The following is a 16,651-nucleotide window of genomic DNA, read 5'->3' on the forward strand; positions in this document are numbered from 1 at the left end:
ATCAAAAACCCGAACCATTTTTATCATTGCATCTTTGTTCGTGTTAGTAGTTACATTTTAACTTAGCGTTGTCATTCATCACTTAATTTACTGTTCATATATTCAATTTAAACCATTACGATCGATTCAAAAAAATATGAAAATAACAAAATAATACTTGAAAATTACTAATCTCCGAATAACAAAACGTTTTCTCACTCCTTTATTAATTGTATGACCATTATACCATCTGTGGGCAGAATTAATTTTATTTAAATCAAACACAAAATTAAACCAAAAAAAAAGTACTTTTAGTCGCAAAACTTAAAGAATACCACAAAGAAAAAGGCAAAGAAGGCGGCTAAATTGTCCTAACCACATAATAATCGATGAATAGTAAAAGGAAAGAGAAACATCACCAAACAAACCAAACGTGTGAGGTGTGTCCTACGACAAGACCGACATTTCCTCCCATTTTTTTAACCTCAACTTTGATGCTAACCACAAAACACAACCCTCTTTCCATTTCAGTCGGCAATTCTGAAGCTCTTAGAAAAAGTCAAATCATTTTGAGAAAAAACAAAAAAGTAATTATTAGTTTCTTTTTCATTTAGACTTAGGAGCTGAAATCACCTTGAATCTCAAAATATTTTCATTCATCAGAGGAAAAAAAAAAAAGAAAACTGTTTATTGAATTTTGTTGAAGGTAGTGATTTGATTGCGTAACCCATTTTTGTTCAAGTTTTTTCTTTGATCCTTCAATGGATTCTGACTTCTGGACCTCGCGTCTTGCCGCCGCCAAACGCCAGTACACGCTTCAGCATCACCACCCAAGTTCCCATTTAGGTTGGTGTTCATGGCAATTCTTCCTATGTTCCCATTTTTTTCTGGGTCTGGTCAAAATCTTCTTTTTATTATTATTATTATTGAATTTGTGGGGTGTGTCAGATCGGTTAGGAATCGATGACTTTGATGTGGAAGAAGAGGTGCGACCCGATTTCCCGTGTCCCTATTGTTATGAAGACTTTGACATCGTGTCTTTGTGTTCTCATCTTGAAGACGAGCATTCATGTGAATCAAAAGTCACGGTGGGTGGCTGTTATTATCTCTGATATCATTTCCTTTCCGTTGTTGTAACTTAGATCTATTTTCTGTTCTTTGTTAATATGTTTGCTTGTTACAGTTGGTTTTTTCTAATAACAAAAAAAAAAATAAAAAAAAAAAATCTAAAGCTAGATCCTGTTTGCCTCGTATCTTCATCAGATAAATGGGTAATCTTGATAACAAAGTTGTTGGAAGCCTAAAATTAGTTTCCTCATATGGTTGAAAGCAAGAAAGCTTATTGCTACATAGCAAACCTATACTGAATTGAGTTTTCTCTATTTTTCGATCTCAGAAAAATTCTATGAGCAGCTTTACTTTTAAAATTCCAAACCAGAGGAGTGTCTTAGTGATATTTGCTTGCTCAGTTTCAGTGTTATTGAGAATCTGCAAGTTTTGATTAGATACTTTACTGGGCATTTAGAATCGTTACCTGTGAACCCGGAATAATGTGGATTGTGGTAATTTAACGTGGAAAGAGGTTAAAACTGCATATAATGACATTTTTTGAAGTCATTTATATTTAGGATCTAGGACAAGTAACCTGCTTTAGGTTCTTGACATGGCCTACCTTATGATTGACCTGAACATAGGCGTGAGAATTGTAGTTTGCTGGTTCAAACTAGCATATAAGCATGTTATCTTTTGTTTATTGCCCTTATTCCTTACTCTTTTTTTCCCCAGATACTTTGTGATTTGGTTATAATAAAGCAAGAAGTGATGGAGTGAATTAGCTCAAGAATATATATAACTGATTAATTTAAACTTTGTGGAGGACCGAAGTTTGCATATCAAAGAGGACTATATGATTTAGTTTTAAGTTTGTAATCTATTATAAATGAGTAAGAAACCAAAGGCAATTCATAGAAAGAAAATGGTTAGTATAGGGCCTTCTTGATTTTATGCCCTTGAACTTTTTTCTTCCTGCCTATATATTCTTCTAGCATACAGCTCCAATGAGAATTGTCTCTCTCTATTCATTTCTTTCAAATGCCCTTTATGTATTGTATACATGCGCTCAAGGGACTTTTACAATATACCCAAGGACATTCAGGAGGTATGTTCCTAACAACTACTTACTGAGATGGGAAATGATTCTGTATCATTTCATAAAAAAGGTAACCTTTTGATGAATGATCTTCTGAACCTGAATCCTAAATGTTATCTGTCGTTAAAAATCTTCTGATCATTGAGATGGACTTGCTGCTCAATTAGAAATTTATAATGTAGCTGATTTTGTGTGTATGTGTGCACTTTGAATAATCTGTATTAATAAACTATATAAAGGAAAAATCAATGAAGCTGAAGATCAATGATTGGCTTTTTTTTTTTTTTCTGGTTGTTGCTTTACATCCCCACCTCAAGAATTGACTCTAATCTGGTTCTGATAGTGTCATTCATTGTTTTTCTATTATGCAGATTTGTCCTATATGCTCAGTTAAAGTTGCACGGGACATGTTGAGTCACATAACGCTGCAACATGGGCACTTGTTTAAGATATCCTTTATATTGTTGTTTTGATTGAAAATAATTAGCTTGCTCAGATATTGGGTTGCTTCTCAAATGATAAATGAAAAACTTCAATTGTTTTCCTTAACTAAGGATTACGTACAGAGAAGGCGCAGGTTAAGAAGAGTTGCTATTCCAAATAGTCAGACATTGTCACTTTTGGGTCGAGATCTTCGTGAGGCTCATTTACAGGTGCTTCTTGGTGGCGGCGGTGGCGGTGGATATCGGTCAAACAGTGCCACAGTATCTAATGCAGCTACTGATCCATTCCTATCCTCTTTTATTTTGAATTTCCCTGCTTGCGAAGCAGAAGAAATTTCGAAATCTGTAGTAACAAGTGCTGAAGATTCTTCTTCAAGGAATACGGCACCTTCGCATATTTGGAAATCAAGGTGCTCTTTCATGAATTTTAGCTTCCTAATTGTTATTTAATATAAAGAGATTTGGAAATATCTTTGAAATTTTCAATCCCTCAAATCATCAGGAAACTCTCATTATAATGCATTAATCTGTTAAAAAAAACCCTGTTAAATATCTTTTTGATTTCCTTCCTGCACATTATTTATGACAAAAAAACTTAAACATATCTTTACTCTCGAATATTTGGCAATGGACCCGGAAATGATACATTGGAAGAATTTTGCATTTTTTTTTCCATCATAAGTATTTTACACCATCAAATGATCTGAATGTAATGCAATGGGGTGGGCAGAAGCATGATTTGTGACCTTTCTATGTCATCTAGGAACAGATATTAGTCCACTGTACTTGTGTACATAAACTGGTCCTTTCATTCATGCTTAATGTGCATGTTTCATCTTTATTAAAGAATGCCCTAGAATCACAGCTTTGATCTGTGTGTCTCTGCAGTTTTGATCCCTCCTTGAGTATTGAAGAGCGGGAGAAAAGGATAAAACAAGCTGCTGGAAGATCTGGTTTTGTGCAGGATTTGTTTCTTTCAACTTTATTAGGCGACTAATGGAAACTGTGAGTTGCTTAGAAAAGAATAATCAGACATGAGATCCATCCTTTAGGATCTTGATGATAGATACCTCCAGCGGGATAGGGTGGTTATTTGGTAATCGATGTTAGCCCAAGTGGGATATTTGTGGCAGTGGCACCTTTGACAAAGTGCTGAATCTGATGATAGTTATCCTTATCCATTTATCCCATACTTGTAAGCATCTTCACTAGAGATGTATTACTTTCTTTTCTTTTTTTTAAAAAAAGTTTTCTAGCTTATGGAAAGACTTATATTTTGTTATATTGGCATTATGATTCCTTTAGTAATGAGAACACAGAGGACCCTTATGCTTCGTTTGACAGATGAAATATTTTGTACAATCTAATCATTGCTTAAACAAACAAGAAGCAATTAGATCTATCAAGGAATTAAGTAAAGGGATTGAATATATCTCTCGTCATTGGCAACACACCTCTTAACTCGTCGCTTTATTTTCTTTATTTTTTATTTTAAGTACAAAGTCGTCACTTTTTATCAAAGAGAATGTTGTCGACCACGTTCTGAGAAGTTGACAAATTACCCAATAACAACTTTCAAAATTCCCTTCCCTTCATTCTCATCGGTTTGTTACGGAAGGAGGAAAACTACATCATCCTAATCGAATCTGATGAAGAAATTGGAAATGCTCTTTGATAAATTAAAAATAAAATAAAATCGCTAAATGTATCAAAAACTACATTTTTATGTACCATCTAGATCACAAATTCGTAATGTCTGTGGGAATATGAATTTGTGAAAGTTTCACAATATGGCTTTAGTGAGCTAACATATTTTTAAATATGAATTCACTCATTTTTTTTTGGGGTTTTGATCCGGATAAAATATAGGCCCAATGACATACGAAAAAGCCCAACCCACCAAGGATCCAGAGCAAGCGTGACAGACAACTATCGCGTGTAAGCCATAATGCTCTCATCGCGACAGACAAGCCGCAATAACCATATCGCGGATGAAACCCCCTCAAGTAAGCAAGCTTAACGTCCAAGGCAATCCCACCGCGCCTTTATGCCAATAAGCAACGGACAGCTCCAGCTTACCGCGACTCTACAACTAGACACTAACAAAGATAAGGCAACTCAGATCTTAGTACTGACCTGCAACCCAAACTTGGCAATCAGAAGCCAAGCCGCCTTGCTAAGGCAGCATCATAACTACTATATAAACAAAGGGTTCAACACTCAGGTACGATCATCCTTTACATTTAACAACATACATCACCTGCCTCTGATACTGACTTAAGCATCAGAGTGTCTTTGCAGGTACCCCAGTCAGACTTAACGTGCTACCGCAAAGGGCAGATACACAGTTTGATCCCATCCTGACTGAAGGCCCAAGACCGAGCACTAAAATCCATATCTCAACCGTGTGTGATCAGGCTTGATACAGTTTGGCCAACCCACGCCATATCCGGTCTGATCAGGTTTATTATTTGGTTGTAGAGCTTCATTTTGTTATATTATTTTTTTATTAAAATAATTAATTATGCAACCAGAACCAGGTGAGAGGAACAATATAGAGGGGGCGTACCACATACGGTATTCGTTTATCATCGTGTAAATGTTGAATTGTTAGTAGATACTGAAGCCTACAAAATTTGAAGGACATTAAAATCCATCATGCTGTTGAGACTTGAGTCTCCAAAGGAAATAGACTACTTCATGTAAATTTTTACATGATAATATGTGCATATCTTTTTTTTATAGACATTAAATAAACAGGATTTGATCAAAATTTATAAATGTGTATAAATAAAAGAAATAAACATGAAAAATCTATTTCTATTTCTAATTCACCTTAGTTCCGTTTAGAACATCTAATGTTTGAGCTCTGAACTGGACTTTCGATTAGATCGTGATCCCCCGGTCATGCCAAGGAAAAACAAGGATGAAAATCCACTGAATTATTCGCGTAACAGACCCATGGTTCATGTAGTAGCATATGGTCTTCGAAAAACTAATAGTTTTTTTACCATTTAGCTTGTAACTTTTTGTCATGTTTTAATTTTATTTTATTTTTAAAGAAGTTTGAACCGTTGTTTAGTGATTGTCATTTTAATATTAATTTGTCTTCACAGCTGAAAAGGTCTTAACAGTTAACCAAAAGACAAAAATGGCATGCACAAAGTTGAACTGGTCGGTGGAAGACACACATGTCAACTTGTCGGCATTAGTTAAAATTACAAATTAATTTATGATTTGCTCGTTTGAATTCGCAATATATTCTTGAATACCAATGATGGTCATCTTGATCAAACTTCTAGCTGGTAATGATTGTTTAATGATTACTACAATGTTCTTAATGTTCTGCTTGCTGTAAAATCGACTTTGACATTTAACCCTTATAATTCTTTAAAAATATTCTTCAAGTACTTTGTTTTATTTTATAACCAACCCTACGTATATTAACTTTATTTAGATTTGAAAAACTCAGAATCAGTAATATCAATAGTAATAAACAAGGGTACTTGCAAGAAAAGCAGAGAACAAAATTTTACAATGTCATTCCTGTAAACAGAAATCTCTTATTTTGACACAAATTAACAACACGTACGTAGTGCTGTTCATAAATGGTGTCTCAAGAACAACTAGTTAATTATTAATTACACAAAAGACATAACTTATTTATTACTGCTAATTAATTTTACTTTACAAAACAAAACACAGAGAAAGAAAGAACACTCGAATTCAATCCGAACCAATAGAATTAATTATCATTCTTCTGATCAATTTAAACTCTCAATGGCCTTAGCATCTTCCTTAGGGACAGTGACAGTGAGAACCCCATTCTCCATGGAAGCCTTCACCTGATCCAATTTGGCATTCGCTGGAAGCGTGAAACTCCTCTTGAATTTTCCACTGCTACACTCAAAGCGATGCCATCCATCGTTGTTATCTTCTTTCTCCATGCTCCTCTCTCCGCTAATCTGAAGTATTTTTCCATCTTCAACCTCAACCTTCACTTCCTCTTTCTTCAGCCCCGAAATATCAGCCTTGAATACGTGAGCTTCTGGGGTCTCCTTCCAATCAATTTGGTTATTATGGAACGCTGGATTCTCCCGAGAAAGTTCTGGTAATGAAGTAGAAATGGCACTCGAGAATGGAGAATCCTCGAAGGGGTTGCTGTTTGGGATGATGGACATTTTCTTGAGATTTTTCTGTGACAACAGTGTTCGATGTTGTTGTAGGGACAATTTGGATGTTTTAAAGAGTGTTGTATTATATTTATGTACTCTCGGAAGGTGAAGAGAATTCTTCGCAAACATTCACGGACGAGATTATAAGTCTCCTTTCTTCGGATAGAATGTGGACATAATTTTTCTTGACAGAGATCTTTATGGAATTTGTGTCAAATTCTTAATTTTGTATATAATACAGACAAAAAATAGTTACCTGAGGATTGTGAGGAAATGATAAAACTTTTACGCTCATAACTGTGATGTTATTAACAGTTAAATTGATTTTATAAGTTTAAAAGGCTCTCGAGGAAAACGTATTAGAGAAATACAAAAATATTAATATATAGTAATATAAATAAGAGTCTCCAGAAATCAGAAGGCAAAGAGTTAAGTTGAGTTGTAAACTCTTAGATTGAGTGAGAACTCTCTCTTTTTACTCAGTATTGAGTAAAAAGTCTGTAACCTTTATCTAAATATTCTTGACACTCCTTTTTGAATTCTTCAACATCTTTCACTGTATATGGAATCTTATTAGGAACATTTACTTCTTGTAATGGATTTTTAAATTTTATTTCAATTAATTCTTCATTAGTAATATTTATTCTATCTCTTAAAATTTGACCTTTTTTAATTATTTCATATTCTAATATTACTTGTTTTTTCTTCAATGTTCTTTTCTTAGTAATTATGAATCCAGACAATAATAATACTGCTATTGAATAATTCATATCTTATTTGTCTTCTTTTTCAACTTAATAGTCCTACGTATGTTGATATGTCACTTCTTCATAGCTGTCTTCAATTTTTGCTTCTTCTTCTTCATTTTTTGGGGCAACATGGACATTTTCTTTAAGTGTCTTTCGTAGTTACCAAGACTAGTACAGATGGCTGAAATAATTTCATCAGGTAATGTGTCTAAGTATTCACTCATTGTTTCAAACTTATCTTCAAACTTTAGTAAAAGTTTTTTAGCTTCTTCCTTCAGTGGTTGTGAATCTTTACTGTAGATGATGGATATACGGCTGTAATAGTTTAGCCTGTATCCACTTTTATTCTGTAAAGGATTGGAATCAATTGGTCTTGTAAACGATGATTTCAATGAGTTTAAAGCCATGCATTTAAATCAAATGATGATTTCTAATTGAGTTATGTGTAGCTGGTATTTTAGAACCGTGTTCTTTTATCTTTCTCAATATTCTGGTCAAATAGGAGCTCTTTGATGTAGTGGGAGCAAAGTATTGACCTAAGACAATGTACACTCGAAGTACAAGAATTTGTCTTTTGATTCCAAGGGGAGGTTATTAGTATTGATATCAAAAGTAAAATTGACATTAAACTCTTGTGTGGATTAATGTGAGTAAAAATTAATTGATATTATTTACAATAAATTATTTGGAATCTCCAAGCAATGGAAAATGAGATGCTCTTATTAAAAAATTAAAAGGTTGCTTTATAACTCACTTTTAATTAATATATAAGGTCATGAATCTCCTATAAAAACAGAAAAGAAAAACATAATATTTGAGAGAATGTGAGAGAAAAGGAGATGAAATTAAAAAATTCGAATGTACAAGAATTAGTGAGAGAATGTATACTAAAATCTTAAATTTGAAATAATTCAAGTATTGTATAGTATATATTTTATAATCCACATTAAGTTATGTGCTTATAATTTTATTTATCATTTTAATATTGTGAATTTCTATTATATTTTAATAAAAAATAATTAAATAATATTTCCTCTTCGTAGGAATAAATCTTATGATATTACAATATCGATCTAGATTTATTTCTCGACACTATAATAATTACAATTCACATACATGATACTTTCCCTCACAATCCATGGTAAGGGTTTTCTTTCTTAAAGACCGCATACACAAAAGTAATATTACAACACTAACGCTAAGCACACAATTTAAAAAAAGAAAAGAAAAAGAAAAACACATAAACATAATCAGTTTAACCAGAGATTTCTATGGCCTTAACATCAGTCTTCTTGACCTCTTCCTTTGGAACAGTCACAGTAAGAACCCCATTTTCCATGGAAGCTTTCACTTGTTCCATTTTGGCATTCTCTGGCAATCTGAACCTCCTCGTGAACTTGCCACCGCTACGCTCCACCCTATGCCACGTGTCATTCTTATCTTCTTTCTCAACGTTCCTCTCTCCAGTTATCTGAAGAACCCTGTCATCTTCAATCTCTACCTTCACTTCCTCCTTCTTCAGACCAGGAAGATCAGCCTTGAACACATGTGCTTCTGGGGTCTCCTTCCAATCCACTCGTGTGCTCACAAATGCAGAATTTTCCCGAGAAAATTCAGGGTAGGAAGCAGAAAGAGAACTGGGAAAAGAAAAATCCTTAAAAGGGTCCCAGACATCGAGGGAGAATGGATCGAAAACGTTGCTCCTTCGACCACCCAAGAAACTTGGAATCAGTGACATCTTCTCTTATTCTCTCTATTGAACTGGAACTAGCACAGATTGAGATTGTTACCAAAGAACCTTTTTTCTTTTTTTCTCGTTTGATGTTGTTCAGAGGGACATACGAGGTATTTAAACAAGCGGAGAAGTAACCGGTATTTTCGAGAAAATCCAACTTCCCATTGATTTACCGTTTCTAAAAATTCGAAAACTTTCTGGTCTCTTCTGCGTAGTAATGCCTAGAAGGGTCTAGATATCACTTCACGAGTTCGTTGTTAATTCGGCTTGGGTTTTGAAGTCCAAATAATGAGTTGGGCTGAAAACGAAAATGCTAAGTGAAATAGTGTAGTTAATAGCGCCTTCATTTGTTTTATACTTTGAGCCCAACCCACGTCGATAAGGTTAGGGGTGTGAAAAAAATTGGTTGATTTGCCCGTGTTTTTGATCTGATATTGATTTAATCTATAAATATTTACTTTTTTGAATTAGATTTAATTACTAATCCACTTTTATTTGGGTCAGTTTTAAACTTGACTTATTTTAATAATTGACATATTGACCCAAAACTTGACTCATACCCATTATGTGCAGCAACAAAAAAAATGAAAAATCAGCCACTTTTATTATGCATTGACATTATATGATATAAATTATTTGCTTTTGCATAGGCTGTATCACCTTCTTAACTAGTATATGTATTACTTAGTATGAACTTTTTAATCTTTTGTAATCACTTATTGTCAGATTAGTCAGACACTCTATTTTTGTAAAGATTAGCCCTTTTCTTGTGTTCTATCTGTTTTTCTGTCAATAAAGAAATAGGTACTTATGATAGGAATACACTAAATTGCATCTTAGTTTGATACTTGTGTGTGCTAGATATAAGCTGAAAGTTTAGTATGTAAACCAAAATCTTTGGGTACGAGATGAAATACTCCTTTTTTTTAATTTATCATTATTTTGGAGCTTTTTGGTGTTCCAATAAAATCATGATAATTGCTAATTGCAAATATCAATTATGAGTTAGAATGAGCTACTCATGACACTGATTAGTACCATGGAATAGTAATATTAGCATTTTTTTTGAAGAATTGGTATCTATTTAACAAATATCAAATTTATTATATATTTTAAAAAAAAAAAAATTAAATTACATGAGTTTAAAAATTAAACCAATAACTATAAAAAAAATCAAATAAAAAATAAGTTTTGAAATCAAGTCAAAAGTGGATCAGGTTGGATTTGACCTGATTTTGAAACTAAGTCAGACCCACTTCAGAAATCAAGTCAAGTCAGATCTGACCCAGTTCTAAACTAGTTCAAAAAAAATTAAATCGAATCAGACCTGATTTGGATCAAATTAAACTGGATCGAGTCAAAATATCTTATTTATAAAACTAAGTCAAGTCGCGTCGGCACAAAAATTCGACCCGACGTGACCCATACACAGAGCTAGATAAGGCTAATAGAGTAAATAGGGCCTTCCTAAATATAAAATGGTAATTCAAATGCACATGTTCTGAAACCTCAAGCATAAAATATTTTTGTTTGTCATTCTTGGTTGTCTACTCAGCTTCATTCTATGGTTCACAATTCACAAGTAACACCCGCTTCCATGTAGCCCATACATAGAAAATATTATCCTCGAATGATATTATGACAATACACAAAAAATAACAATAATATTCAGATGTAAACAGTACATTTATACTGTTATATAGTTAAGTAAATAAAATCCATAAGAGAGCTATAAAATTGTATTTTGTATACATGACCAAAAAAAGTAAAAGCAATAAAGGATGAAATTAAAATAAAAAAGTATATATATATATATATATATATATATATATATATATATATATATATATATATGTTGGGCTTCCTCCTTCAATACTAAGCCCAAGTCCATTTGAGGAGTTTCCTAAAAACTCTAACCCTAATTTCCACCTCCTCTATATATACTCATTAGTTGTGGGTGGAGGCTAGGTTAGATTAGAGAGGTCAGATTTGAGAGAACAAGTTTGAGAGAAAAATTGTTTGATTGTTTGAGTAAAGCTTTATGCTTTGCATTTGAGAGATCTCTAGAGAGAGTTTGAGTGAAACATTTCTAGGATAGTTTGATTATCACCATTATTGGAGAGGTTGAGTTAACCACCACATTGGTGTATTTGATTCGTTGTAAGTGGATTTTTGATCTGGACTAGGTCCCGTGAGTTTTTTACTTCCTCATTGGAGAAGGTTTTCTCACGTTAAATCTGGTTGTGTTCTTCTTCTTCTCTCTCTCCTGTGTTTACGTTTTGATTTTTTCGCTGCGCTGCCTGACCTGGTGAAGTTCAGGCCGAGGTATTGTCGAGATCCGAGATCAGGATCTTGTTGATTGACTTCCGCACAAAGGCCCCTGAGCCGATCTGAGGGAACCGAGTTTTTCCAACAATATATATATGAAATTAATATTTATTCTTTTTTTTTATAACAATATTTATTCTTTTAAAGAATATAGAATTGTATCATTTTAAATGAGAAAAATAAATATACAATAAAAATCATGGGGGAAAAAATAAAAGGTTTTTTTAATGCAATGTCGTACTAATTTCTTTGGTTTAGGGAATAATTCAATTGCTCAACTACACAAGTGCTCCGAACAAGCTCAAATTTCGACTTTTATGATGTGAGTTTTAAAAAATAAAATTAGAAATTACTTTTTTTAGCTTAAGAGACAAACGCTTAAGGCATGTTAAAATGAGACGTGACAAAAATTAATTCAATAATTGCTTTTATATATGTTCAGTTAATTTTGCAATCAAAGAGAATAGAATAAATTGTATTTATGATAAGTTAGTCAAAATAAAAATTTAGATAATTAATTTTGTTCGGATCATCTCAAAAAATCAGTTTTATATATATAGTAAAATAAGAAAAGGTATGAAGCACATTAAAAAAGAATACGTATTCAACTATCTAGGCTTCAAAATAACCAAATGAATTACATCTAAACATCTTAATTATGAGAAAAAAGTTTTTTATTACAGAAATTTTTTCATTACTTCAATCAATTTTATCTAAACATATTATTTTTATTCCAAAACTCTTTTTTCCGTAAAAAGAACTATTTTAGTAATAATTAATCATTAAAAAAAATTCTTAAGAGGAATTTTTTTTTATTACGGTGAAAAAATTATTACTTTAATCATTTTTATCTAAATATCTTAGTTTTATTCCAAAAATGTTTTTCCCTATTTTAGAAATAATAAAACATTTTCATGCATTGACTAAAATTTTTTTGTTTCATTTTAAAAAAAAATATCCAATCATTTCTTTAAAATACCGACATAGGCAACCAAACAAGAGTAGCTCATATACTCCTTCATTTTCGAATAACTTCCTTTTTGGAAGAAGAGATATTTTTACTATAAAAAATATTCATTATCAATCCACTATCTTCATAATCACCATTGAATTAAAAAGAAAGAATACTAACAAAATGTTGAAAAAAGAAAAAATATCAATCCAATAATAATTATGAAGATAATAAATTATTTAGTAATAAGAATATCCTCATTGTTTGAAGAGATAAGAACTTTTTCCCTTGTATCATTAGAGATAGAATATTATATTTATCGAAGGCCGAACTTTGTTCATCTAGATCAAGATTATTCTCAACAAGAATATGTACTACTTAATCATGCAATACAAATTCAACATATTTTCTACCTTTTGGTAATGAGTATTGTATAAAATATCCTAGTACACATTGTTCATCCTTAATTATGCAAGTACAAGCCAGAGTTTACTAACATTTATCAACAAGATCAACTATGAAATATTATTATTTTGTGTGAGTACAGTGCATAGTATGTCACTACAAGAAAACTGGTATTTGGAGGCTGTTTCACTTAAACTGCCTCCAATTGATACATAGAGGCGATATTTTCGACGATTTAATTGATTCGAGGCGATTGACGTGAAACCGCCTCCATTTTAACATTCAGAGGCCGTTACATTGAAACCGCCTCTAATTATTACATTTAGAGGCGGTTAAACCATAACCACCTACAAATGTATATTAGACGTTGTTAAAATAATCGCTCTCATTGACCATTTAGAGGCAGTTGAGATATAATCGCCTATAAATGTAGCAATTATAGGTGGTTATATTAAAACCGCCTCTGAATTGTAAATTGAGGCGGTTATTTTAACCACCTCTAATATACATTTGGAGGCGGTTTCACGTCAACCACCTCAAAATATACATTAAAGGTGGCTAAATAACCGCCTCCAAAGCATATTTAGAGGCGGTTCATGATCTATCGTACAGTGAGATTCAAAGAGAAAAATCTCTTTGTTCAGCCGTTGGATTGTCCTCAAATTTGGTTAATGTGTTCTTCTCTTGTAATATTTTAATCTAACCGTTTAGATTTTTAAGTTGAATTATCTGGTGTTATATATAAATTTCTAAAGATGACTGTTGCACATTGAAAAAAACCATCTTACCTTCACTTTGAAGTCCCACATTGGATGTCACTTGTTCCTCTTTCTCTATTCTCTTCTATATAACAACCCACACTAACACACACATATACAAAATTCAATAAGTTTTTTATATTCAACTAATAACAATTATATTAACTTTTAAAACTAATTTTTTTTAAAAAATTATATTAACTAATCACTATACAAATATATTAAAAATAAAAATGTAATAATAAAAATTATATTAAATTTTAAAAGTAACAATATTAATATTAAAATTTTAAAATTTATATAATTTTAACCATTTGGAGGCAGTTACACGTTATTTGGAGGCAGTTAATATAACCGCCTCAGATTGTCTTTTGGAGGCGAAAATGGAGGCGGTTAAAATAACCAACCGCCTCAGATTATCTTTTGAAGGCGGTAGTGGAGGCGGTTAAAATAACTGCCTCAAAATATGTTTTGAAGGCGGTTAGAATAACCGCCTCTGATTGTCATGTAGAGGCGATTATTCCAGCGGTTTCTAAAAACTGCCGCGTTTTGCCTCGCGACGGTGATAAACGAGGCGGTTTATGAACTGCCGAACCAAGCATTTAGAGGCGGTTTGAACTGCCTCTAAATGCAAATATAACCGCCTCTAAAAACCAGTTTTTTGTTAGCAAACCCAGAAAATTTTATTTATGTTTGCATATTTAGTCCGAATATTTAGTGGAGGGGATTTGGGGAGAGTGCTTCCGGAAAAAAAAATTAAAACAAAGTTTTAAATGCATTAAAAATAAAAGAATATAAAAAAATTATATCCTTATGTTACATGCACCAAATTTTTTGTCAAGTTAAGAAAAAGATAAGACCAATTCATTAAATAACGTGTCATTTCACTTTCTTTAATTATATAACTTGATAAAAAATTTGATTCATATAATATGAGAGATATAATCCTTAAATAAAAAAAAAAAACTTGAACTTAGCGTAAAAAAATAGTAATCAACTTAATGATATAAACCACTGATAATACAGCCACTAAAATTGTTCCTTGAGTGACACTCATAATTAATTAAAAAATATATCTCTTTTATACTAGACAAAATGTATGACCAAATTTATGTGTGCACCTTGCACATGTAGAAAATCAAATAGCTCCGCCACTAGTATGTAATATCTATCTTGCGCGAATCACACACACAAAAAGCTACAGAATACAGAGAAGCATAGTATAATCAACCAGAGATTTCTATGGCCTTAACATCAGGCTTCTTGGCTTCTTCCTTGGGAATAGTAATAGTAAGAACCCCATTTTCCATGGAAGCTTTCACTTGATCCATCCTGGCAATCTGAACCTTCTCATGAATTTCCCACTGCTACGCTCAACCCTGTGCCATGTATCATTTTTGTCTTCTTTCTCAAAGCTTCTCTCTCCAGTTATCTGAAGAACCCTGTCATCTTTAATCTCCAACTTCACTTCCTCCGTTTTAAGCCCAGGAAGATCAGCCTTGAACACATGTGCTTCTGGGTCTCCTTCCAATCCACTTGAGTACTCACAAATGCAGAATTTTCCCGAGAAAATTCAGGGGAGGAAGCAGAAAGTGTTGGGAAAAATCGGTTCCCTCAGATCGGCTCAGGGGCCTTTGTGCGGAAGTCAATCAACAAGATCCTGATCTCGGATCTCGGCAATACCTCGGCCTGAACTTCACCAGGTCGGGCAGCGCAGCGGAAAAATCAAAACGAAAAACAAAGAAAAACACAACTAGATTTAACGTGGGAAAACCTTCTTCAATGAAGAAGTAAAAACCCTCGGGACCTAGTCCAGATCAAAAATTCACTATGAAAATAATGGTTACAAATAATCAGAATCACCAATGTGGTGGTTAACTCAACCTCTCCAACAATGGTGATAATCAAACTATCCTAGAGATGTTTCACTCAAACTCTCTATAGAGATCTCTCAAATGCAAAGCATAAAGCTTTGCTCAAACAATCAAATAATTATCTCTCAAATTTTTCTCTAATCTCTTAACCTAGCCTCCACCCACAACTAATGAATATATAGAGGAGGTGAGATCTAGGGTTAGGGTTTTTAGGAAACCCCTCAATGGACTTGGGCTTAGCATTGAAGGAGGAAGCCCAACAGAAAGAGAACCTGAAAAAGGAAAATCCTTAAACGGGTCCCAGACATCGAGGGAGAATGGATAGAAAACGTTGCTCCTTCGACCACCAACGAAACTTGGAATCAGTGACATTTTGTTTATCTTGGATGTAATTGAAAATTCAACAAATATATGAAGATGTAACACAAATTGAGATTGGTTTCCTTGAAATATATAGTCTCAAGTTGGTTGTATGTGCAACTAATGTGGAGTTTATAAGGTCTTGGACACTCTCACCCTTTTAGCCTCGCCGCCCCCCACTTTCTCTTGTGGCGTTTCTTAGCACAGGTAGGTTGGGCCTGTTGCATTGTCCACTCTTCAAGCCCAATGGGCTCTCGTGTGAGGGGGCGTGTTGAGATATATAGTCCCACATTGGTTGTATGTGCAACTAATGTGGAGTTTATAAGGTCTTAAGCACTCTCACCCTTTGAGCTAACTTTTGAAATAGTGTATCTCAAAGTTCCTTACACTTTGTCTCATGTTTCGCAAGGGGACACATAAGGTATTTAAAAGAAGTGGAGGAGTAACCTAGTATTTTCGAGAAAATCTTATCTAATCTAATGTGAGAAAGCTCGGAAACATTCTAGAATCTTCAAATTACAACCTGAAACCCCCGTCGTAAGTCGTATGACTTCATTCCCACACACGCCAGATGGGCTTGCTCCTTGAAGCCCAACCTAAGCTGTAGGCTAAAAGTTAAAGGCAGGGTGGCTATGATGGTTATAACGATCCATTTATAGGTTTTCTAGCCCATAAAATAACACATATCATTCTGCTGATATTATTACATTAATACTGCTAATATTTTGATTTTTTTGTGTTTAT

The 16,651-nt window shown here is 33.3% G+C and overlaps 3 protein-coding genes and 1 pseudogene across 3 annotated transcripts; 1 reads left to right on the plus strand and 3 right to left on the minus strand.

Annotated features, from left to right (window-relative positions):
* The first annotated feature begins 433 nt into the window (after positions 1 to 433).
* LOC133314018 (protein DEHYDRATION-INDUCED 19-like) lies at positions 434 to 3,907 on the plus strand. Its single transcript, XM_061515443.1, has 5 exons — positions 434 to 825; positions 928 to 1,067; positions 2,500 to 2,577; positions 2,689 to 2,981; positions 3,460 to 3,907. The coding sequence occupies exons 1-5, from the start codon at positions 741 to 743 to the stop codon at positions 3,566 to 3,568; spliced, it is 705 nt and encodes a 234-aa protein (XP_061371427.1). The 5' UTR covers positions 434 to 740; the 3' UTR covers positions 3,569 to 3,907.
* Positions 3,908 to 6,277: 2,370 nt separating this feature from the next.
* Positions 6,278 to 6,788, minus strand: LOC133314019 (18.5 kDa class I heat shock protein-like). The gene has a single exon (XM_061515444.1). The coding sequence runs from the start codon at positions 6,750 to 6,752 to the stop codon at positions 6,336 to 6,338; it is 417 nt and encodes a 138-aa protein (XP_061371428.1). The 5' UTR covers positions 6,753 to 6,788; the 3' UTR covers positions 6,278 to 6,335.
* A 1,759-nt stretch (positions 6,789 to 8,547) lies between these two features.
* LOC133314017 (18.5 kDa class I heat shock protein-like) lies at positions 8,548 to 9,338 on the minus strand. Its single transcript, XM_061515442.1, has one exon. It carries the CDS (start codon positions 9,231 to 9,233, stop codon positions 8,751 to 8,753), a length of 483 nt encoding a protein of 160 aa, XP_061371426.1. The 5' UTR covers positions 9,234 to 9,338; the 3' UTR covers positions 8,548 to 8,750.
* Positions 9,339 to 14,883: 5,545 nt separating this feature from the next.
* LOC133314045 (18.5 kDa class I heat shock protein-like) lies at positions 14,884 to 15,919 on the minus strand (annotated as a pseudogene).
* Between the last annotated feature and the right edge of the window lie 732 nt (positions 15,920 to 16,651).

Source organism: Gastrolobium bilobum, unplaced genomic scaffold, assembly GCF_033153095.1.
Source record: "Gastrolobium bilobum isolate Gb01-03AN ecotype WA unplaced genomic scaffold, APGP_CSIRO_Gbil_v1 utg589, whole genome shotgun sequence".
NCBI classification, from domain to species: Eukaryota; Viridiplantae; Streptophyta; class Magnoliopsida; order Fabales; family Fabaceae; genus Gastrolobium; species Gastrolobium bilobum.